The sequence below is a fragment of the Aulonocara stuartgranti genome (genome assembly GCF_965226115.1).
Source record: "Aulonocara stuartgranti genome assembly, chromosome: 18".
Taxonomy (NCBI): Eukaryota; Metazoa; Chordata; class Actinopteri; order Cichliformes; family Cichlidae; genus Aulonocara; species Aulonocara stuartgranti.
This window is the reverse complement of record NC_138954.1, coordinates 14,419,568-14,445,008: the sequence shown is the minus strand read 5'-3', so window position 1 is coordinate 14,445,008 and position 25,441 is coordinate 14,419,568. Positions and strand designations below refer to the sequence as shown.

At 39.3% G+C, this 25,441-nt stretch overlaps 2 protein-coding genes and 1 long non-coding RNA gene across 11 annotated transcripts in view; 1 reads left to right on the top strand and 2 right to left on the bottom strand.

The window, feature by feature from the left end:
* Positions 1-387: 387 nt before the first annotated feature.
* Positions 388-1,981, bottom strand: neurod6b (neuronal differentiation 6b; the record flags this gene model as incomplete). Its single annotated transcript, XM_082513832.1, has 2 exons — positions 388-1,397; positions 1,753-1,981. The coding sequence occupies 2 exons, from the start codon at positions 1,979-1,981 to the stop codon at positions 388-390; spliced, it is 1,239 nt and encodes a 412-aa protein (XP_082369958.1).
* Positions 1,982-17,361: 15,380 nt separating this feature from the next.
* LOC309693263 lies at positions 17,362-20,287 on the top strand. Its single transcript, XR_014272603.1, has 3 exons — positions 17,362-17,391; positions 17,475-17,651; positions 20,084-20,287. It is a non-coding gene; the product is annotated as an uncharacterized lncRNA (long non-coding RNA).
* A 321-nt stretch (positions 20,288-20,608) lies between these two features.
* pde1cb (phosphodiesterase 1C, calmodulin-dependent b) overlaps positions 20,609-25,441 on the bottom strand; it is a 120,538-nt gene continuing 115,705 nt past the window's right edge. For all 9 annotated transcript variants that reach the window (XM_082512253.1, XM_082512256.1, XM_082512254.1 and 6 more), the window contains one exon: positions 20,609-23,853. In XM_082512253.1, coding sequence (XP_082368379.1) covers positions 23,837-23,853 — 17 coding nt within the window. In that variant the 3' untranslated portion in view covers positions 20,609-23,836. The remainder of the gene's footprint in view (positions 23,854-25,441) is intronic.

The window sequence follows — 25,441 nt, the reverse complement described above, 5'->3', positions numbered from 1 at the left end:
TATTTTAGACCACATCAGTTTGAAAACAAATGCTCTGCGTTGTACCAGTAAATCATTAATTTGGGCCTTCAGACAGATTTCCCCCCTTTTTTTACGAAACAAAACCTTCAGGTGGTGGGGTGTGTGTGTGTGTGTGTGTGTGTGTGTGTGTGTGTGTTTAAAGTTTATATTGAGACGAATGAAACTGAACAACAACAAGAAACTTGTGAATCCCTTTCATCTGAAATTCTGGCTTCGTGTCATCTTTCAAAACACACAAAAAATGACTTGTTTCAGTTGGCATTTTTGCAGTGCATCAGCCTGTCTGAGTCAATTTCATTCCACTCACGACATCTGTGGGGGGAAATTGCATCGCTTCTCAAGCTTGAACTTTGTCCAGCTGATTGATTAATTGTGGAAAGAGCCATTAACTTCTCCTTGTGCTTGGAAGGACTGGCTGCGGACGTGCAGATCGTAAGGGAAACGGGCCTCTGGGGAGACTCGGTACATGGAGTTATGCGCAAGAGCCGTGCGCCCTGGCGCACCGCAGTAGCGCATGCCATAGTGGCTATTTTTGCCGTACTCTGGCGGGTCGTCGTGTTTTAGGGAGAAAATCCCGTTAAAGTTCATTGGTGGGCTCAGCTGGCCGTCGAAATGCGGGCTCCCGCTCTCCGGGGACTGGTTCTCATAGTAGGGTTCGTAGGCGCTGCTGTAGCTGTAGTGACGGAACGGCTTGGCGCTACTGTCCAAGCTGCTCCCGCTGTGGCCGGGGGGTGTGTTCATGTCTGATCCAGGATACGGGTACATGGCATCGTAGGGCGCCCTCCCAGAGAACATCACCTCTCCGTTGTGGTCTGTGAGGAAGTTTCTCGCGTTCAGCTGTAAACAACCTGCCACCAAATTGGTCGTTGGTTGAGATAATCCTTTACACAAAGTCTGTACGAAGGCGAGGAGGTCCGGTCTCTTCCCTGCGCTAAGAGTCTCTGACAGGGCCCAGATGTAGTTTTTAGCCAGTCTGAGGGTCTCAATCTTGGACAGTTTCTGAGTTTTGGAGTAGCACGGCACAACTTTACGCAGGCTCTCTAGCGCAGCGTTCAAGCCGTGCATCCGGCTGCGCTCTCGGGCGTTGGCTTCCTGGCGCCTGAGTTTGGCCCTGTCAACCTGCTCTTTGCCCGGTTTCTTTTTTCGGGGGCCTCGCTTTTTAGGAAGCCCGTTTTCATCCTGATCGTCCTCTCTCTCGTCCTCATCTCTGTCGGAGATGTCGTCCTCGATCTCCCTCATGTCTGAGTTGGATCTGTCAGGGTTATGTTGTCGCTCCTGCTCCAGGCTCTCAGGTAAGCTTTCACGGGGATAATTGGCACCAAACCGCGGCTCACACATTATATGAGGTTCCTCGAATGGCAGTGTCAACATATTTCCTGTAAAATCAAAGCGGAAACATAAACTATAAGGACAAGGTAGAACCCCGACGTCTTTTGAAGGTTGTCAGTTAATTACCTCGTGAATGAGCCCTCCCAAGAGGAAGAGTAACAAATTGGCAAGCAAGGCCAGTGTCACAGCTTGCTACCTTTTCAAAGGCATTACACTTAATTGCCTTTAGATTTGTGAAAAATAGCCATATTTTAAACCTTATATTACATCACATTAAAGTTTATGTTTGCTCCAAATCAGAGTCCAAAACTAGCCAATTGTACGCCACGTATTTAACCACGTTTTAACCCAGAATAAAAGCGCATGATCAGTCAACAAATTGCGAACAAAAACATTACTAACCTCTGGTCAGCATGTACCTTGCATGTTCCCGAATATCTCCTCTGAAACTGCGCCTCAGCTTCTTCACTTGCAAGCTACCAAATTGGAAGAAAGAGCTTAATTCTGCGCACTCTCTTTTCTCTGCCTTGCTGTGATCTGCTCTTCCCTTCCCCTCTCTCACTCTCCCTCCCTCTCTTCCCTTTCCCTCTCTCTTTGAGGAATGACACTCATGCCAACAGCGGGTACCCATGCCATCTGCCGCTGACGTCTTGTGGCAGCCGAGACCACGTGTTCATTGTCCCACGGGACCTCCGCTCCGTACCGATCATCTGGCAGCTCCGGTAATGGGCACCGGGAGGCCCGCGTTTACCGTCAGAAACAGAGACCGGAGAGGGATAACAACTAATATCTGCATCTCCCCGTAAGAAAGATGAATTAATGTCTTTTTGTCTGGAAAATTGGAGGGAGTTTGCAGAGATTCTCAACAGGTAGACAGATTATGAATTTCCGCACTATGTGATCCATGCAGAGCTAAGTATGCGCAAATAAAAGCTGTGCGGCGGAGATGGAAAGCTTAAAAAACCCTCTCCTACATCCCAAATTAAACTACATTAATAAATTAATTAAAACAATTGGAAATGTATTTGGGTGCAAAAGTAAATGAGGGGGGCGGCGGGGGGAAGCTCTTATATTTGGGTCAAAGGGGATTCAATAACAGCGTTTAGTCTAATTTTTTGATAAGGGTTCAGGACCCACTTTAACAGCATGAGCGTCACAGGTTTTGTGAGAATTCCTCGTGAGCATCATTTTTACTTGACTTTTGGAAATGACTCATTGCGTGTCTCAGGAGCAGCAGCTGTAAAACAGGTGAAAAACAAAAGATGTTCTACACATGTGAGTGAGTGAATCTGTGAGTGATGCACTCTTTGCATCATGACTTCTGTCAAATATTTCCAAAACATTACAAAAAAAATAATCTTTGACCTCTCTGGCATCTACAAAACCCCAGATTATATCAGTAACAGTGGTAACAGTGTTAATTTCTGTGTCTGGTTCTTGTGCTTTTGGAAGCAAAAGCAATGTTTTTGTTAATGCAATGCTCATATGGTCAATTTACTATTTAATTACCCTCACTGAATGCACCGCCCTCTTGGTGGCAAAGGGAAGGGTTACTTCTAAAACGCTTAGTTAGTTAATGAATACTTTTTTAAATTCTCCTCTCAAGAAACAAAGGAGAAGCTGTTAATGCAGTTAGCAAACAATGTACTTAAGCTGGAGTGCATAGAAAGTATACATAATGATTGTTACTTACATAGATGGAGTGTTTGGGTCTAAGGTCATATCTCCCATATTACCATCACTATTCTGGCTGCCAGTCAGATTTTGAACTGATTTCATAATTGTTTTTTAGGCATTGCTTGGGTTGGCAACTTTTTACCTCTCTAACCTTTGAAGTTGGCATGCTCCCTCCAGATTACGGAAGTCTGAAGCTGAGCAAATGTTCCTAGCTTTCCCGAGCTCCCGATTAAAGCACAGAGGAGATCGAGCGTTTGCAGCTCAGAAACTGTGGAACAAACTGCCCCTTCACATCAGGACCTCTCCATCATGAGACACTTTTAGAACCTGTTTGAAAAGCCATTTTAATTCTTAACTTTTGAAATCTTTTATTTTAAATTAAGTTTTCTCATTTTATGTTTACATATTAGAAAGGTAACATATTAACTCGAGTGGTATCCAGCAATGCAGTTAGGCTTTCCTGTATTTTATTATTGTTTACTTGTTTTAGTGTCTATGAGACAACCAACACTAAGATTAGTTAGCCCACAAAAGAAGTCATCTATTTATCTGGTGAACAATACTTGATTGTTGGGTCTGTGAAATAAAATAGTTTTCACATTTTCCAGAGATGCCTTTCCTTATCCAAGCACAAGTCCAAATCTCCAAGATATTCAGCTTACTGTGATGGGAAAGATAGCAAAAAACAGGTAGGTTCAAAATGGTTTAAGAAATTCCTACAGAAACCTCAAATGCAAAGGATGGTAAAGAGGTGCCTTGCGCAGTGTTATTACCTCAGTACCATAGACATTAAGCACACCCAGTGGAAAAGGCCCAGTGGCACGCTGCCAATTCCACACTGGGGCACAGCTGGCACTCGATATGGGTATATGCACACCTCAGTTATGTGGAACACACATACACAAGCGCACTGATTCACACACACACATGCAAATGTATGTGTGTGAATGACCTTGTTGAAAGGATAATCAATTAAAACAACTTATCAATCTCTCTGTATTGGACATTACAAGACATCGATCAGCAGAATGAGCCACGGAGAGCTGATTACATCTTGGTTTGACTTCCGAGCACTGAGGCCCAAGTAAGTCGCAGTTTCTACGGTGACAATGACAGCATGTACACACAGCACCGAATGTGCAAACACTTAGTCTAATGTGTGTGAGACAGGCTAGTGTGCATGTGGGCCAGCACATATACTTTACAAGAACACATCCAAAGTACATGTATAGATCTATGAAAGAAAAAAAAGCATCACTGCCTTCCCCCAAAAATGCCTCAGCTGGTCTGCTCAGCGTTCTGGTCCAGCAAACACACACACACACACACACACACACACACACACACACACACACACACACACACACACACACACACACTGAAGAGTCAAACTCCCCATCTCAGACTAATCAGTTGACTGCACTAATTGCAAATGCAAATATGCAAATTTATATTAATTAATTACTCACTAATTAGTTCTCTTGTCTTTTCAGGTAATAAATCATGGTGTGGTTGAGAGAGAGAGAGAGAAAGACATGGCAGTGATCTTTTGTGTGTTAGAAACCCTTGTTTCAGATGTTTACTGGGCAGATTTTATCAAACTGTCATCCACCCAGACTCCTTAACTTCTCCTTCATTCACAGCAGCTCTAAATTCAGTCATTATTGCATTTGATATAATACGTGTACACTTCAAGGGTGGAAGCATTGTAATTTGAGAGGTTTAATAAATAGCAGAGGTTGGTAAATCAGAGTGTCTCGCTGACAGTTCTTGCTGTCAGCTCTTTTAATTATCACATTATCAGCTTTTATAGGCACGGTGCGTGGTGCAGAGCTGCAAATGAAGGCGCCATGGATCGCACGCTGAGTTGCAAGCATTTCTCAATTGATGTCAGCAGTTAAGGGGAAATTGTGTCTGGATGATGAGTGTTAGGTGAAGTGGTTGGAAAAGATGTCAACGGTGTGGTAGTAGAACGTGATCCTGTCCGAAATGTAACGTGGAGTTTCGTTAGAAAAAAATCTCTGCGTCTGACTCTGATCTCACACTGACGATGTAATGAAGCCTTTAATGCCAATTTTCAGTGTCTCAGTGGTATCTTTATTGCATTGCCTTAAACTGAGCTGCATGTACAATTACCCCAACTCAAAACACAAAAGCTAAATGAGGAAGTGCTTACAAAGTGCCACATACGAGTGCGAGCCATTTATTTTGAGTACTTGTTGATACCCAGATGAACACTTCAGTTGCTGTTGATAATAATTCACACTATAAACCTGTTGTTGGCACACTTTTTCTTTTAGTGTTGATGATAGCATCCTCCCAAATCTATTTTGCTCTTTCGTAAAGCCTCAAGAATATACTGTCCTTTTTACTCTTTTCCCCTACATTTAAATAGACCAAGCTGCACAACCTACAGAATCAGTCACAAAATATAATGAGAACAAAAACTGAATTTTAAGTAAATAAGTCAAAGTAAGTCAGTTTTAACTGTTTTAAATTCCTAATGAAGCCCTAACTCTTTCTGAACAATAGTGATTTTAATGCCCAAGAATAAATATTAGCAAAATAATTCATACTTTTGTAATTGTGACCAGATATTGTGCGCAGTAGAATGCAGTGGATGTTTTACCAATAGACTCAGCATGAATGCTTGAAACTTGCAAACAAAGAAAACAAAAGGTTTTTTTTATTATGATTGTTATTATTATTACTATGTAAATGCATTGTTTACAAATACAACAGGCATTATGTTTGTTTGTCTGTCTGTCTGCTCATTTTCTGTTATTACGATAGTAACGCTGGTCTGTTTGTCAGGAGTTTCTATGAACATTGTGCTTCACATATCCAGAATAAAAACAATATTTATTGAAAAAGGCTTTGGTTAGGAATTTAAGCTTTCGATCATATTAAGCATTTAGTGGACGTGGAAACAGTGTGAGGTGATTGCCATCATTTTCTGGGAAACATTTGTAAAACCTGACAAGCAGAACCCAGTTTGCAATCTCAGCATATTGGAAAATAAATAAATAAAAACAAAAACAAAACAAAGAAGAATTTGTGATTTTTATTTCTTTGTTGTGGAGCAGTCACTCCATGACTTGATACTGACATCGGCAGGGGAGAAAACAGTTAACCTTAAGCACTCCGGTATGCAGGGAGTTAAAAAAAAATTGAGCCCTCATTTTTGGATTAAACATGGCTATATCATGAGAAGAAAGGACACGTGTTTATTTTAGATTTATGTGTCCATATAATACACACATACATAAAAAAAAAAAAGAAAAAGGTAAAAAGAAAATTTAAAAAATCTATGGCACACTCTGGGCACAATGGAAAGATTGCATCGTGTGGCTGGTTTGGAATCATCTTGTTGTCCTCCTGGAAAAGCCCACAATTCAGATAAACAGGAGAAAAGTGGATGGATGGATGGATTTATTATATATTACACAATATGTTTTAATTTGAAGTTACTGGCTACCTTTCTCATTACTTTTTTACACAGCTCATAAAATAAAAGACCTTATCACATCATATTATATAAAGCAATAAAACGGTCTGCCTTGACCATTCACAGCAGTAAAGTGCTGCACGCATGCAAGCATTGCTGAAACAGGAGCCGTTCAGAATTCTGAGCTCTTTTAATTTTGATATTTTGCCTTAAATTCATGAATGAGGTCTTCTTATTGCACGCTGTGTGACATTAGTCTACATTGAGTCATGCTCCAGCTGAAAACCTCTAAGTGGACAAATTTCTTGTTGGTTACAGTGTTGAGACTGAACCCCACCTGCCCGCCTATCAGTGGCTTGTATGCAGCCTGGCGGATGTGCAGAGGAGGGCTGAGGATTGTGGGACTGATTACCAGAGGCCAGGTCCTGGACTGGAGTCCTCCAGCTGTGCTGTTCTACCCAATTAGAAACTCCATATGCTGCCCCACTCAGCTGCTGAGTGGCCACACCCCCCACCCACACAGGTGGAGCATTGTATGTGTATGTGTGTGCACTTGCCTTGTTACCTATCAACAAAATCACTCTGGTTCGAGGTAAAAGGGAACTTTCTCCAGAGTCCTTTTGTGTTTTGAATCTAAAATGCCCCAGTATACAGCAATAAAATCACCTCATAGATCTAATTAAATTTTATGTGATGGTCGACCACTGCACCGCTTTCTTAATCTCAACTCATTTCTTTATGCACAAAGTAACTCAGACTGTCACTGCTCCTTTGATAGCAGACACCCAGGTATTTAGGTGGGTGGCACAGAAGTGCTAATAGCATTAAAATATGGAGATATGAATAATGGATATGTTTTTGAAAATGTATAATGTAAAGATGTTGGTCCCGTTTTCAGACAGAGTCGGGACGCAGACGTGAGATGTTGCTGCAGGCGCTCGTTTCTTTTTCAAAGCACAATCTGTTCACACACGCTCAAAGTGGCTGCGACAATCTGTTGTGGTAGAAAGCCACACTTCCATACACAGAAAGTGATAAGATAAATAAAAATGTGTCAGATATCATATTTAAGTAAGACTCACATCTTTACTTTTATATAAGCATTGCATGATATGGATGAGAAATACTATTTGCTGCAGTAGAAAAACAGAGGCGGTGGCGCCTGACACCAGCAACTATATACAGTGTGTCGACACAGAGCATAGGTGGAGAGACATGAACATGATGCATAAGGCAGCAGACAGAGTGCTATTTTACTTTACTGAGGGATCAAAAATTTCAAGTGTTTTTAGCGTGTGCACGACTTCAGTGATTTGCCAACTTTTACACATTTTTTTTGTAACAGCTCAGGATTTTTTTTCTCAAAGGCCTGGGATGATATGATTGACAGGGCTGTGATGCTGTTTCCTCACCTAATTGACACTTTTGGTGTTGATATGACTTTTTCTTCCTTTCCCCTTGGCTTCACTTTTCATCTTTTAATGTCCTCATCCATTCCAGCAGTTCTTATTTTTTTGTTATGTTTTTAGTTTTCACTCATCTCCTGTGGTCTCTTTTGCCTTCTTTTGTTTTTCTGTTGTCCTTTATGTTTGCTGTAAGGCTTTGAAATTTTTAAAGTTCTTTATAAATAAAGCTTTTGAAACTGAACAGTTTGAACATAAAAGAGAAATAATTGAATTTGATCATTTTTAGTTTAATTCAGTTTACTTTGTAGTGGTAGATACTATTGTGTCAACTGTCACCAGCCTGCAGACACATTCGTCTCATTACTTTTAGTGTCAATTTTTGGTGTAGGCTCAAGCTTGTTTTCAGTTTTATTCAGGAAGGGAGGGTAAACTGTTAAAAAGATATAAATGCTCCATTTGATTGGACACCCTTAAGAGCTGGGTGATATGTTCTGTAAAAAAAACAACATGTCATCCTCCTTGTTCTGGGTACAAAATCTACAATAAATATTTCTGCAAAAAGACATCTGGAAACCAGGTCTCACAAGATTTTCCTAACAGAGCTCATATTCACTGATAAAGAAAACATTTTGGCAAATGTGCATAAACATTGTCTTGCCAAATGAAAATTGAGTATCACTCTCCTGTCTGCTTATTAAATATGAAAAAGATGGTAGAAGGTTGGCTTAGCGGTGTTTGGCTCTGTCCAAATCTCAGTGCCAGTCCTGAAGGATCAGCTGATAATCTTTTACACATCCGATTGATAAATCTCAGCGTGCTATTTAAGCTGCTTTAGCCTGCTCACAGCTTCTGCGTAGCTGCAAGCCACTTCGCCACCCACCTCTACACCAGCTCCTTCTTTTGCACTATATCTTACCAAATCATTGCCATTTGTCTCATTACCGATGGTACTGTTATGTTGCTGCTCCTCTCCACCCCATCTACACATGGAAAGGCAGGGTGCCATACCAAATATAAAATTACAGCAAATGGAAATAATGTTCTTTTGATTGTAAGGGTGCACACTTAAATGCCAGTCATTTGCTGACAGTCTATATATGATGGACAAAACCACAGTGACCCCACCCAGTGATTTTTTTAAGCCCACTTTTTGAAGCTTTGGTAGTCACAAGGTCGTGACTTTTTGCAAGCTTAAAAGCATACTCTACATTATCCTCTTTTTCAGGGAACATAATTTGCATAATTAACATCATGTTTTATTCAAGAAGACCTGAAATTAGCGATTGAGATCATCAGGGAACTATTTGCTGAGTCAGAGATTACAATAGTAGAGTTGTTTTCGGATAGACTTCAATAAAATGTGATGTTAATTTATTTTATTAATTTAAATCAGATTGTTTTCCACCCTGCTGAACTTCCTCATTGTCTTCACAGACTACTCCATCTTTCATTTACTGGCTGCCACTAACACACAGCTGCTTAAAAAGGTTATTTAAAATGTATATATTTGAGTCTTAACAGACAGAAATTCATCTTAGTAGGTATCCCAACACATTTATGACCAGCATCAAAATATGTGGTCAGCCACATGCAAGTGGATGCTCAGTTATAGTCTAACAGATAGACATGATTACTACCTGAATTCATGGGTCATGGGTTACCAAGTTTCTAACCCCGTTCCTGTTTCTTGTCGTCATAAATAAGAGTTTCAGCCTTCTAATGTGCTGGTCAACAGAGCCTTTAATATTTATTTAAAAGCCAATCATCTAAACTATTTTTAATTCACTGTCCAACATTAAATGAATATTTGGAGATTGTGTATTTTCTTCCAGAGAGTATATGTGCTGAAGTCTAGAGGAATGAACTGGGCTTAGAACAAAGACTGTGAGTGTTGGGGCTTTATAGTCAGGCTTTAATGAAGGTTATTGCCCGAGGTACCTGTGAGACATGAAAAATGATCTAGGAAGTCCACATCACCTAACAGTTCTGTGATGCTGAAGGTTATTGAAGGATAATAAAACACTCACACGTTTGTTTGTTTTCATTTTAAGACAGGGATTCTCAGCTCTTCCTCCCAATGCTGGGGTGGTACTGTCTCTGTGCTACAGAACTGCTTTCTATCAATGGAAGAGGCATTTAAGATGGTCAAAAACAGCCTTATTAATGTGCTTGTTCATTTCATTAATGTGATTAATGTTTGTTCATTTCTGAGGGGAAGTTTTGAAAGCAAGGATTAATGCTTAGGGGTCCATCACCAAAGATCATTTTTCAGTTGTATATAAAAAAATGCATAAATAATTTTGTTTCTTTACAATTTCATGCACCATGTAATCTGAAAAAATACAGTAAACATAACAAAGAAACATTAGTAAATGCAAGCAAAAGATAACAGGCTTTTAGTACAGTGACATCACACAGGGCCAGTTCAGTTCTCACATTGGATGTATTTAGTTCGCAGCTGAACACAAAATACTTTTGATATATCTTTTAATAGAAGGTACAAGCTAAAAAAATGTTCGACCAACATTCATGAAACTAAGAATGAGTAAAAACGTGGGTCCAATGAATGTTAGATAAAATAAAACCATCACTTTAAAACATCCATGTAATTTTCTGTCAGTACATTATCTGCTCTTTTTAAATCAGAATCAGAATCAGAAAGGGTTTTATTGCCAAATGTTGAGCGGGTTTACAACATTAGGAAATTGCTGCGGTGCTTCAGTGCAAACATACTGTTATAAATTAAGCTTAAATAGACATGAAAATAAAAATGAGAATAAGAATTAAAAGTGCTAGATAGATAGATAGATAGATAGATAGATAGATAGATAGATAGATAGATAGATAGATAGATAGATAGATAGATACATGAGTGCAGGTGGTGAAGCAGATAAAGCAGATTATTTTTAAGTTTCCATAAATGGTAAATGGCAAAATGCATTATTAACATGGAGGATTTCTTCATTTTAAAATGATTTAAAATTTATCATTCACCTTCTTATAATTAAAAATTTGTAAGAAATTAGCACAGTATAGTACAGTATCGATTAAAACAAGTCACCCATCTCCCAGCTTGAGGACTTGTCTTTTATATAAAGATTGAGGCAAAATTGCATTTGTATACTTAAGTAAGGTGGTGTAAAGATTTATAATAATAATATATGCAGTGTTCAAGACAACTCTTCAAAACACAGGAAACCTCCGGTATAGTCACACTAATCCACAACAGAGGACAACAGCAGGTGGCTGGAACAATATTGATTTAATTAGTGATTTATTTTTAGAGTATAACATATCAGAAAATATGAAAATGCCATTATGAGTGCTGAAGGCTCAAAGATTATTTTCAGATTATTTTTTTATTTATTTATTTATTTTTAATTTAAAGTAAAACGTTGTAGAAACACATTGTGAAGGTCAGTAGTGACCAAACAACATAGCAACAAACCATATTTCTACAGCTCCTGTATGCATAACTAAACAACTGCTTTCTGAATTAAAATGTGTTCACACTTGCATTCGCTGCTCTTCCAAATGAGCTGCTCACAGTTGTCTGGGATGTTGGAGTTTTTCTAAGCCATTACCGCTGTAGTCTTTTACAGAGGATCTTTGTCTTGAGACATTAGGGAGCTCAGTGCCCTCTGTGACTTGCATCATCTGCTGCGTGTCACAATGCTGCAGCCATGATGAGGGTCTGTCCTGCCCCCTGTGCTCACCTGAGGGGGTTACAGTTGGCAGCCACCACTCCTCACCTGACAGGCTTCCAGAAAAGCAACCACTTGGCTGCCAGTAGAAATAGCTTCTTCCTATTTGGGGGTCGGCCCCCAGTCAAGATGAGGAAAGCTTGGCTCTTTAAGATTTGGGCCAATTCCCAGACACACTAGCAGCTCATGCCACAGGCCCCTTTGATTCTGGGCTCTCGATCAGTCACTCTAAATACAGCTCTGTGCGCCTTCCAGTGGATAGAAAGGGTTTAATTTTTATTAAACAGCTTGATATGCAATGTCTACTTCACACACCGAATCAAATGACCGCGTGTAGTTAAGTGGCAAAAGCGTGCTGTTAATTCTGGTTAGGTTAGAGAATGGCGTCCTGAAAGGTCAATCGTTGTTTTGCTTCAGTGTAGTACCATCGCATTAGTGCTCCATTTGTTTTCTTATGTGATGGTAAACTGAACATATTTCGATTGTAGATTGATAATGTTACGACACAAGCGATTTGCAGATGTCACTCTTGAGTCCTGGGAGCATTTGTGTCTATTTTATAAAGCAACATCATCGATGAAAATAATCTTTTCTCTTTTTATTAACATTGCATTTGAGTGTATGAGTCTAAGGGTGTTTCCACATCAGTGACATCAGTGCTGCTGTTATTATTAATATGCAATGTGCAGTTGAGCATAGCCTCTGTGCAGGTGTGGCTGTTTTCCTTTTGATGAAAGAAAAGCAAACAGGTCCAGGTAACATCAGAGCAGCGGTTCCTGCCAGCGGCTGTGTGATTAAATTACACAGAGCAAGTCTCAGACAGCCGGGTAACGAAGGTAAGGGCCAGTGGATGCCTTCACACCCTCCTCCCACCACACTTCCTCCTACTCTTACTGCATCAAGCAGAACTGGAGCTAAACCCGAGCCTGAGGAGTTGGGGAGGACCACGAATACCAGCACATGCTCCCTCACACTGTATGCACGTAGCCCTTTGCTGAATGCACTTCTCTTCATGACGTGTACGGACTTCTGTTTGAGCACATTTGAAGACCTAAAACATACAAGTCATGAGCATGACTCCACAGTGCACATGCACAAAGTAAGAAAAGAGTGACAATATGATAAAACAATCACCACAGGATGCACACTCTATTCAGTCACCCTTGACTGGAGTTAATACAGCAAGGAAACCCATTTGCACATTATACTTCCAAGCTGCTTTAATAGAGCAACTACAAAAAACAACAACAGCTCTGTAAATCAATAGTGAGCCAAAACAACAACAGCAGCGGCAAAAATCTCTCAAATCTTACATTTCAGCAGCACCAGATTCCTCAATCAAGCCAAAAATAGGCATTAAAAGCTCTTTAAAATACTGTTGATGGCTTTTGGTTACAGGCAGTCTCCATTCTCATGCCTGGCAACGGTCTTTTATGGCTAGGGACCTAATACAAGATTTCTGTTCTAGTGCAAACACAGTGGCCATGGGCACCAAGGAACAGCTGCCGTATAATTGAATTAACATTCGCCTTCTGCTCCGGCACTCAGCACTGAGCTGAGAACTCGTACACATCCCTCCACGAGCTCCATCAACCTGCCCATGAATATGCATGCTACTGGTGATAAATATGCAGTCACGGTGTAATGTTTGTGGAGTTGCCTATATGGTGGATAAAGAGCTATACATGGACTATCTTGGGAGAGTGACACAATATACATCAAGTCCGTTGATCATTTTTAGTACCACAGGCCCTCCGAGGGAGAGAGCTGTGCTGTTGGTGGAGCTGCAGTTTAATTCAAGGTCTAACAGAGACACCTAGTGGACTGCGTATTAGCAAGTAAGTCAAGATACAGTTATTGTCATTTATAATACATACCGTGCACACTCAGTAAATATTAATAATATCGGACAAAGACAAAAATTTCTTTTTTTTCTTTACATGTGTATCGTGTGTATGTAAATCTAAAACAAAGAAGAACATTATGATGATAAAGTTATCTTAAAATGACAATGACAGAACACATGGCATTTAATTTGACATTTTAAAATGGGACTTAGTCATTTAAACACTAAAACAATAGGCACGAGGACATTTCTGAGTGACATATTGTGAAATATTGTGTAACACTGCAGGAATGCACATGCAGGAATATTGGGAATGTGCATATGTTACGTTTCGGTGTGTCAGTGTTTTGTTTTTGCATGACTTATGTATTTCCTGCTTTACTTTGAAAGTCTGTGTTATCTTAGTGTGTTCAGTTTACATTTTCCCTGTCTCGTCAGTTCTAATTTGCCCCAGCTGTGTTTCCCTCCTGTGGTCCATTTCCTGATTGCTCCCTCTATGTATTTAAACCCTGTGTTTCAGTGTGTCATGGTCGCGATCTCCCCCGTGTTGTAAATAGTTTGGTGTTTTGTTGTAAAGAAATAGTCTGTTGTAAATAGTTGTGAATGGGTTTGTTAATACTTTCGTCATGGGATATTTTCGTTTTGGGATTTTGGTGGAGAGCCTTCGTGGTTTTATTTTCCTTATCTTTGTTTTTCTACGTTGCACCCCGGTTGCCTAGGCCGGGGTGTAACAGCATAAAACAACTTGTAAATACATGGTGCTATTGCTTCAGTGCATTCTGGGAGGTTTCCAAACATAGCTACCTTGGCAAACGTAGAATTGCACCTGTGGTGGCTTACCAATTATGTGTACTAACCTGTCACATATACACTTTATTAGGTACACCTTGCTTAATTCTTTGTGGCATAGATTCAACAAGGTGCTGCAAACGTTTCTCAGAGAGTTGGGCCCATATTGACATAATAGTGTAAGGCAGTGACTGGAATAAGGCATAAGGTGTCGCTGTTGAGCTGCATATATATATGGTAGATCTAAGCAATTTTGACCATTTGTCTCTGCAGGACACCGTAGTTCAGATTTCTCGTTCGCGCGGGCGCCATCTTGGTTCAGTGTTTACTGTGATTTGCAAAGGTAAGCACTGTCAGTGGTGTACTGCATTGGTTTTTTGTTTAAAAATAAGTGTTCCACTGTGTAAAATGGCGGTTTGCTAAGCATATATTGTGTTTGTTGGGAGGTTCATGTATTGTCTGATAAGAGTATGAGCAGTTTGTGTGCATGTTTCATTTGGTAATATCTGCTGCAATTTCGGGCTACATTCCCGCTAGTTAGCAGAGCATTCATTCGGGCAAAGTAATGCAAGATGAAGCATTAGCTTTTCAGCTACAGTTTGCTGGTAATCCTGCTATGTTAGTTTTGTGTCATACTCATTCCTGAGACCGAGGAATTTTGTAAAGACATGATTATTTTTGCTTAATGTGTTTTTTATATATTTGTTGTTGGCTTTTACTATGTTGATAATCACGCAGTGTTTACTGTGATTTGCAAAGGGCCAGCAGCAGAATTGGAGTGGTGTTTGCCCCAGCATCTGAATAAACGGTGCGGTCCGAGCCACAAATTGAACGCCTGTGTCCAACTGGTCTCTCTGCTGTGCACCCCAATCCAACACAAACTTACACAACGTAGAGTCCAGGGTGTAGGGAGGCCCCTGCACTGGTTGGGTTACAATAGCAAAACACAGTTCCTGCAGATTTGCAGATCCATAATGCAGATTTTCCATCCCATTCTAATATGATTTAAGCTTTATGACATAACCTGCTATCTTGCTAGAAGCAGCCATCAGGAAATGGTTACACTATGGTCGTAAAGGGATGGACATGATCAGCAACAATGCTTGGGGGGTCTGTTGTGTTTAAATAATGCTCAGTTGTTATTAAGAGGCCTGAAGTGTGCCAAGAAAACATCCCCACTCCATTACTGTCACGGCGGGGTGCGCTGGTGTATTTTTTGAAACAAGACCCAAAAGCAGATGTGGACGAGGAGTTGCAGGTTTAAACAGAAAGCGATCCTTTATTTGGATGATAGCAGGAGTAAAGCATGGCACCCTAAGTAAACTAAAAAATACTAAGAAACAAATACTATGAAGTTCTATGACTATAACAATGACTAAGACAATGCTGGGGATAACAGACAATCTGACCACGATATTCAGAAAACAGAGGACTTAAATACACACATGAGGTGATCAGGGGAAGTGGAGACACATGAGGAAACAGCTGACTTGGATATACATAATGATGCACAGGAAAGAGTAAATTAAATGCAGTAAACAAAGAACAGACTCTTTCAAAATAAAACAGGAAACACGGAGGGGAAGATGACAGAAACGACAACATGAACTTGACAACATAAGACACACAGACATAAACACATGAACGGCAAGGGAGACTTAACACAAGGGTAATATAATAAGAAATGAGCTAGAATAACTTAATGAACCTAAACAAACAATAAACATCAAAATAGACTAAAACTCAAAACACTGGGTCGCATGACCCAGGTCCATGACACTTACATCATTTCTCAGCAGCTTCACTCGCTCACTGGATATTTAATATTTAGATTTTCCCAGGAGGGTGGCACGGATGCCCCTCCAGTGGTCCTCCTTGGGCTCTCACATTCTGGGGCCTCTGGATGTCTGGATTCTGGATCTCCTCCATGCCTGCTTCATGCCCTGGGGGACAGGGCCCCATTACATGGGGAAACCTTTTGAATACAAGCGCACTGATCCACACAGGTGTGCACACAGGTGTTCACTGTTCATAGACATAAACTACACCTTTATTGGCTGCTATTTCCAAGCACATTATGCACTGTCGGTCCTACAACAACATTCAATATTTAGTATTTACTGCTGTTTACACTTAGCTAGATTAACGTGATGGTGTTGTGTTTAGTATGTTGCTCTGTTGTTGTTGTTTTTTGCTTGTTTTCTCGTCTTTTTCTCTCAACAGGTGATCCAGGAGATTTTTTTCCTCTTCTTTCTCTTTTTAAGTGCCCTTTCTCACTGTCCCTCTTCCCTTCTGTTTTTCTTTTCCTTCATCTTTCTTTCTGCCTTTCCTATCCCTCAGTCATGTCTGTCCCATCTGTAACAACTGAAAATAAAATAAAATAAATAATAACAACAAAGGTCGATCAAATGGACCAATACGGCCAGGCCGTGATGATCCATTTGGCAAAGTAAATCCACTGGGTCTCCTTGTTGGTCTTCAGACAACAATTCTGACGGCTAAAGAACCAAATGGGACAGGCAATAAATAAATAAATAAAAATTTAGATTTTCAGACTAGTCTGTAAATTCCAGAGGTGGTAGTGTGGGAAAATCCTATTTGGCACCAACAACCATGCCAATTTCAATATCACTTAAATCACCTTTCTTCCTCATTCTGGTGCCTAAATGCACTGAGTTGCTGTCATGTGATCGGCTCATTGGATACTTGCATTGATCAGTGGTTGAACAGGTGTACCTAATGAAGTGGCTGGTGAGTAGGGATGGGTATCGAAAACCGATTCTTGTTGAGAACCGGTTCCCACTGTTTCAATTCCTTGGAATCGTTTGCCACTTTTAAAAACGATTCCCTTATCGATTCCAGTCGCCCCGAATGACGTCATCACGTTGAGTAGCGTCTTTTACCCAGTAGGAAACACGGCGCCTGAGCGGCACAAACGCTCAAAAGTTTGGTTACACTTTATGAGAAAGGATGACAACGGCGCAACGTGCAATACTTGCAAAGTAGAGATTTCATCAAAGAGAGGAAACACTACGAATATGCAAAAGCATTTGCTCAAAAAACACGCGATTGCTTTCAACGAATGTCGTGTTTTTGATCCGCTCCGGACTAGCGAAGCTCAACCCAGCAGCAGCGGTAGCATTTCCACGTCCTCTCCCGTTAATACTGCAGGTAACTAATCAATTAGCATTGCATATTATGTTAGCGCGATTTACCTTATTACAAAACCTGCTATTACTGTGGGTTGCATTTAGATAACCATGATGAGAGAGACAGAGTCTGGCTGGCTCAGATGCTGGCAGTTCTCGCTGCAGTCTACCGGTAGCGTCTCCTTTCAGGCCAGGATAGACGAATGTCACCCAGCAGTGTCTAAGTTTGTGGTCAAAGGCTTGCACCCATTTGCCACAGCAGATGTCCCCGATTTCACTTTGGTAAGTGAATGTGTTTAATTGTAGGCAGGACATTACTGGATATTCTTGTGTAATTGCTACAGAATAATTTATGTTAAACTTTGTTATTGCTACAGGAGAATATTTATTTTATTATTTTACATATACTTTTTTTTTTCCTGGGGACCCTGTGACACCCCATTGAAGAGCCATAGGCTGTGGATCTCTTAAGATCTCACTGTTGGGTTTGTAAGGCCATGTTACTCCTAAATTTCTATCTTGTTCAAAGAGAAGATATAAAACACAGTTCTAAGCTAATCGACTTTAGTGTTCTCCTTTTAAAAAAAAAAGAATCGATAAGAGAATCGATAAGGAATCGAATCGTTAAACAGAATCGAAAATGGAATCGGAATCGTTAAAATCTTATCAATACCCATCCCTACTGGTGAGTGTATAAAAGTGCCTGCTGATAAGAGAAAACATTGCTCAAAGTCTGTTATACACCATCACCTTAATCTAACTAAAGTGTGACTGAACACTGTAAAGAAAATAAAACTTTCTGTCAGAAAACTTTTCCTTTCATACTTTACAAAGTTAACACTCCTAGTTTGAGATGCAGATTCTCCTGTATTTTGCAGCTTAAGCCAGATCTGTCATGCTCATCTCAGCTCCACTGTTGGACTTTCTTCTTTTAGTTTTGCATAACTCACGATTTTAAGAATTCCATACTTTATATTGGACTTTCATGAGTTCATCTACCTTGTGAATGTACAACATAAGTGGCAAATGTATGCACAATTGTCACTAAGTTAGTAGTGAATATACTGTTGAAAATATTCATTTAACTTCTTTACTTGGGTTAAAGTAAAAAAGTACAGGCTCTGAAAAGTTCTGAAAGTGTAAAAGTAAAAAGTCTTTGGAGCACCTTTCTACAAGATATTTTTGTGCAAAGCTAAAATAAAATAATATTAAGGAAACCTTTTTCAACTTAAATTCTAATTCTAATGAATGTTGACTGTTTAAACATCTGTCACGTAGAACAAAGAATTGATTTATTTAATAGCTCTTTTTGCTTTTGGCTGTGTTAATACAAGGTTAATACATTGTGGATGGATGACTTTGTTTCCACACCTTAAAGTGTGGTGTGTGCTGCAGGAACTCCAAGGCTGGTTGTAGTGACTCATTGTGGGGAAATGAATCAATTATTAAAAGTCAGAATAATTTCTGTTGTGAGTGGCAGTAGTTTCTGTGTACAGCCTGTGATCAGCTGACCTGTGCTGCTGCTCTTGTTGCAGATGTTAAATGAGCTATCGAGGCTCATTTCCAACTCCAACTTAAACAGTATAAACTAGTACTAGTACTATAAAAGGTAGAATTCAGTGAATCAGTAATCATCTTAAACTTAATCTGATATCTGTAAACTGTGATCTAAGCCAACATTAACCATGAACACCACAAATGAGCTGCACCACCCCAGTACAGTGCCTAACTGTAACTCCAGTGCAAACTAGACAGTGTGGCCTGCATTAGACGTCCTAGTATTTCCCTCCAAACTGAAAAATGCACAGCTAGCATACTTAACTTTGTTTTACAGTGCATCTGACAGAACATAACTTCACCAACACATGCATGGATCTTATGTTTATTAAAAACAAATGCCAAAATTAATAGGGACATTAAATGTAAGCTTTAAATTTCCAGTTTATCAAATATCACTGCATCCTTACCTTTAAACACATCCTCTCTTCTTGCTTTTTTGTCCTGTTTTCTTTTTCCATCTCCAATTAAAGTTATATATACAGCAACTGTACCTTTAGCTAACAGACACACTTTATGCCAAGCAGCACAGAAGTATTTAGTACTTAGATAACACTTTATAACATGCCCCACATGCTGTATCATCGAGTGTTGCAGTACTTGTACTTTGTTACTTCCCACCTGTGCTGTACACAGTATAAAAGTTAGACATATCCACCATGGTGTCACAAATTGGTGTCTGGACCCGACCACATGGGTCTTTCTGGAGCCAAAAGTACCCATATTTGTATAAGGGGGAGAAATTGTTAATCCGAACAACTTTGGTTAAAAAATGTATCTCCATAAACTATACTTGTGTAGCATACAGACACAGACACAGATGAAATATTAGAAATGTAACTAGCAGGCAAATAAACATTCACTCACCAACACTAAAATCCTGTCCCAAGTCAATGGACATATCCCAGATAATCCACCTTGCTGGAGACTTGAATGACCCAAATTCAGATACTAGATTTAAAACTTTATTAATGGCTCTAATTAATCAATGGCTTTTGGTAGTTTACACATCTGCAATGTGGTTTAATCAAAAGAGGAGACAAACTTTTTTAGAGGATCATGTCTGAAAAGAGATCTGGTGTAAAAGTCTACCAAATCAAACATGTGGATCTACTTGCTGTGACATTCTCTTATGCTTATTACCATTTTATTTACAGCAGCATGACCTGAAATGAAAGATTGAGCCCATAAACTCATCAGGAAAGTGTTTGTGCAGGTCAAGTCCAAGTGCTGTTTTCTCATAGACTTCTATGGGACCAGAAGTCTTTGAAACCAGAAGATTTGCCCCTGAATGGTAAAAGAAAATGAAAGAAAACAATGCAGGTTTAACACAGATCAGGACTGTTGTCTGTGAGGCCAAAAGCAGCAAAGCCCACAAACTGGCTGTTTCACATATTTTTACTGTCACCTGGTGACAGTAAACAGCTACAACATGTAGATGATCTGTAAAGCCATTTATGTGATCAAACACATCCTGTGTCATGTAAGAAAAATTACTTTTATATATTCTAACCCAGTGATTTGAAATTTTCACCATGATTCAGTAATGACTTTTATATATATAATTGCTCCGGTCATTTTCTTGAAAAAGATACTCTTATGTATAAAATATGTAGAGTATCTTTATATCTTTAAAAATGTCAGATGGTGTTTTGCAGAAATGAAGACAGGCAGACATGATCTGAGCCCTTTGAATCAAGATTTATTGATACGGCTGTGCAGTCACAGAGCATGGTGGCACACACGGCCGCCTGGCCGGCATGGGACAGCAACACACACGCACGCACGCACGCACGCACACACACACACACACACACACACTCAGTCAGTCTGTTTATTCAGGGATGTAGTAGAGAGTAGTACAGAACAAAGTGAAATTCAACATCTTTAAAATTATTATTTTTATGTCACCTATCCTTTTTGTCTCAATTTAACTTTGATATTATGAATGCTTTTTATAAAAGCAAACATATCAGGAGTATTGGCCTGATGGAGCATTTAAAACTAATACTAGAATAGATTCAAAATGAATTGTTCACTCAGGTTTACACAATCCACTGCATCACTTTTTGTTTCTCTCCCACAAACACTCATCTCATCATACTCTCATCAACAGAGAAGATCACAGTGAGGAGATCAGAAAATGCACATTAAGTATTTTGTGGCAGTTTCTCACACACAAAGACGCACACACACGCACGCACACACAAATCCTTCAAACCCATCTAACCTCAGTCATTTCAACAGTTTGAGATCAGTCATTATAGAGTGAATCAGACTAAACAAGGAGGAAAAAAAGCATTAAATGAACAACAAATGATTTGTTTCATAGTAAACATTACAAAACACCATGTTCAGAAGTCTTTACATGTCATAACAGCTATGTTTCCTATTATGGTTGGTATAAATTCCTGTTACATATTCATACAGTAGGCTATCACAGTAGCTAGTGGAAGGTAGAGCAAACTACAAGACTGTACATGTGTTGGTCCCTCAGTAGGGCAACTATAATCTGTTTTACCAAGCAGCCTATTGTGAGGATGCAATAAATTTTTCTTTTCAATCTAATTTGGCAAGACTGTTAGAATAGAAATTTACATTTATGAATCTCTTGAATTTTTCTGACTTCAAAGTTGGTGCAAGAAAACATCACAGTGACACAGATAGAGGAGAAACAAAAAGAAGTCCCTACATGTTACAGACGCACGTTTTTGACAATCCATCCTCCAAGACAAAGGAGGAGCAAAACGGTACAATAAAACAACAGAGGGACAACATACGTACAGCACAAAACAGCCAGAATAAACGCATCTAAATGAAATAGAGCAAAATATGCGATCATAAATACATTACTTCTGCTGACTTTACAGAGACAACGTGTGTTTTTCAAATCTTGAGTGTGTTGGAAGATATTAACTGGTTTGTTTGACCTTAACCGGATCAGCACAGATTAAAATGACATCACAAAATTTTCCTACAGATGAAAGGTGTGAAAACGGAAGTACAGATAGAGGCACACATTCAGTCAGTTGGCCTGATAACCAATGACTCTAGTTTTTTCTTTTCTTATTTTTTCCTTTTTTTAGGTAAAAAGCAGCATGTGATTACATCGCGTGAAAAACTGCCATACCCCTCCAGAGAACTGATGTTCCTGTTACAATGAAAAAAATGAAAGGGGGAAAAGGTAATAACCCCTTTTAGAACGCAGGATAATATATACTATACATATCAGTAGCTGTGTACACATGTATAGTATACTTACAACTTATTGTAAAAGCCAGCTAAATGCCAGGAATTTGACCTTAGCACAGTCAATTTGGGAATTTCCAAATAAAAGAATGCAAGGAAAATAAAATAAAAGTGCACTATTGTGGAGAAAGCATAGCCATCATACTGCAAATACTGCCGCAATGCTTCTTTTCCTTTCTTCCAATTATACGTATTACATTAATAGTAAAAGCTGAACCTGCATTGCAGTGGTTTAATATGTTACATTTGCACAGTAAGCAATATTTGCATCATCTGTACACGAGATTACAAGCCTTAAAAACCTTGGCAAACAACCAAGAAGCGATACAGTGGGGACTCATAGCCTGTGATGCATCAGATGGATTCAGCCTGCTAATAGGTGTATGAGCACACTGTAAACATGTACATTAAACACTACGCCCACAACCTAGAAGGTGAAGCTGCTGTTATGTAACTGTGCTGGAAAAGGAAACAAAAATACATATAGAAGATTTTTCAGCAAACAATGTTGACATTTTGCTACAGCTTTCATCCATGTAAGAAGGCATCGAGAAGAAGACAAACTTTGTGAGGATCTTAAAACACATCTAGGGCATGATTCATACGTGACATGAGCAATACAAATTGTTTTACCAAAAAAAAAAAGTACTGAAAAGAGAATTTTATATCTTACAAAAACTTGAATGGATTTGCGTGTGTGATATGTCTTAAATTGCACAAGAGGCATTCCCATTGTTTTCAACTATTATTTTAAACTATGTCAAAAATTGTGGTGGATTGTGGATAGATTTCTACTCCTTCTCCAGACATATACAGACTGTCTAATATATACAGTAAAGAGGACATCAACAATATGTTCCTGACTGCAAGGAGCACAAATGTGTTAAAACTTCACAATGTCTGAGGAAAGCACTACGGAAGGAAGCATTGTTCAGAGGAAAATGAGCCACAACCGGTGGTGAAGATTGCATGTTAATGTGTCTAAAGTGGCTTCAGCGGCCATAAGAAGCTCCCAACAGGAACTTCCAAATCAAAGGGGTAGAGCGTTTTACGTGAGAATAAAACAGTAGTGCTGTACACATGTCCGTATACTGTACATGCTATGTAGCAGATAAGAGTCCCTCTGAATGTGCATTTACTCTGCATTTCAAAACAAGTCTGCGTTTTGTCTGTGATTGAAGAATTAAAATATGTGACTGCTTAAAAACACAAAAAAAGGTTTTCAGTTTTATAACCAAACCATGAAGAGAGCTGCTGAGGCAAAGTGGGACTTGTACAATGGCTACGTGTATGTGGCTATGTGAAACATACTTATTGAACATACTTGGAGAAAAGTAAATCGATGGTATACTTTAAGAAAAAAAGAAAAAATCAGGTCATTAAATCATCTTAGCTGGCTTTATCAGTAAGCAGGAAGAAAAGAATAATGCACGTGAGAGCCTGGGAGCAGAAACGTGATAAAAGCAAAAGAAAAGAAAAAAAAATGGCTGATTATAAAGACAGGGAAGCAAAGGTGGCTGTTTCTCAGTGTCCTGTAGAGGGCGGCACAGTCCAACTAATGACTCTCTAACGTGAGTCTGAGTTCTCCCATGCAAGATTTAAAGCAGGTTTAAGTTGCAGCAACAGTGACAACAGAGTGGCACTGGTACTCCCCAGCTTACTTACTCCATCACGACCTCTGTTTGGGGGCAAACAGGAAAGAGATATTAATCATTTAGGGAAATAAATGATATATTTGTGTTATCTTCTAATCAAATACTCCAACACTGTGATTCACAAAATTAGTAAGTTACCTTATTTCAAGGGAGATACAGTGGTGTGGAAAGTATTTGCCCCCTTGGTGAGTTCTTATTCTTTTTGCATTCCTCACAACTACATGTTTCAGATCACTGAAACAATTTTATTATTAGACAAAGATAACCCAAATAAATGCAAAATGCAGATTTTAAACAATTATTTCATTTATTAAGGGAAAACATTTTATCCAGATCTGTGTGAAAAAGTAATTGCTCCCTAAACTGGTTGAGTCGCTTTTGGCAGCAAGAACTGCAATCCAGCATTTGTGATAACTGCCAATGAGTCTCTCACACCACCTTTCAGGAATTTTGACCCACTCCTCCTTGCAGAATTATTTTAATTCAGCCACATCGGAGGGTTTTTGAGCATGAACAGCCTGTTTAAAGTCACGCATCTTAATTTGATATAAGTCCAGACTTTCACTAGGCCACTGCAAAACTTTCATTTTGCTCTTTTGAGCCATTCAGAGGTTGTCTTGCTGGTATGTTTCAAGTGAACTTCAGCTTCAGGGCATGAATTGATGGTTGGACGTTCTCCTTCAGGAATGTCTGGTGGAGAGCAGAATTCATGGTACCATCACTTACAGTAAGTCCTCCAGGTCTTGAAACAGCACAGAAGCTCCTGAGCATCACACTACCACCATGCTCGACTGTTGGTATGATGTTCTTTTTAAATGCAGTGTTAGTTTTACACAGATGCAACAGGAATAAAACCTTTCAAAAAGTTAAAGTTGGTATTTTTTGGTCGACAGCATTTTTTTCAGTCTCTTTCACGTTGTTGAATCATGAACACTGACTTTAACTGAGGCAAGTGAGGCCTGCAGTTCTGTAGATGTTGTTTTGGGTTCTTTTGTGACCTCCTGGATGAGTCATTGTTGCTCGTGGGAAGGCTCTATGCTGTTCCATGTTTTCACCATTTGTGGATAATGGCTTTCACTGTGGAAGCCTTAGAAATCACTTTGTAACACTTTACAGACTAAAAACTGTTTGTGTCTCATCTGTTTCTTTAAATTGTGGCATGACTCCTTTGAGAATCATACCACGGCTCCTTTTTGAGATCTAGCCTACTTCACTTTGTCAGTTTCTATTTAAGTGATTTCTTGATTCAGCAGGTCTGGCAGTAATCAGGCCTGATTGTGGGTAGTGAAACTGAACTCTGAATGCTTTCCAAAAAATGTGGTTAATCACAATCATTCATGCAATCATGTATGCATACACAATTGTTAAATCATGTACACGTACTACATGTATGGAGGTAATTACTTTTTCACATAGTGCCTGGTAAGTTTGGATAGCTTTTTTTCCCTCTTAAAAATGAAATAATCATTTAAAAACTGCATTTTGTAACAGGTGGTCTTTGTCCATTATTAAAGTTTTGATAATCTGAAATATTTACGTCTGAAACAAACAAAAAAAAAAAATCTGGAAGGGGCAAATACTTTCCACAGCCCTGCATACAGAAATAGATGG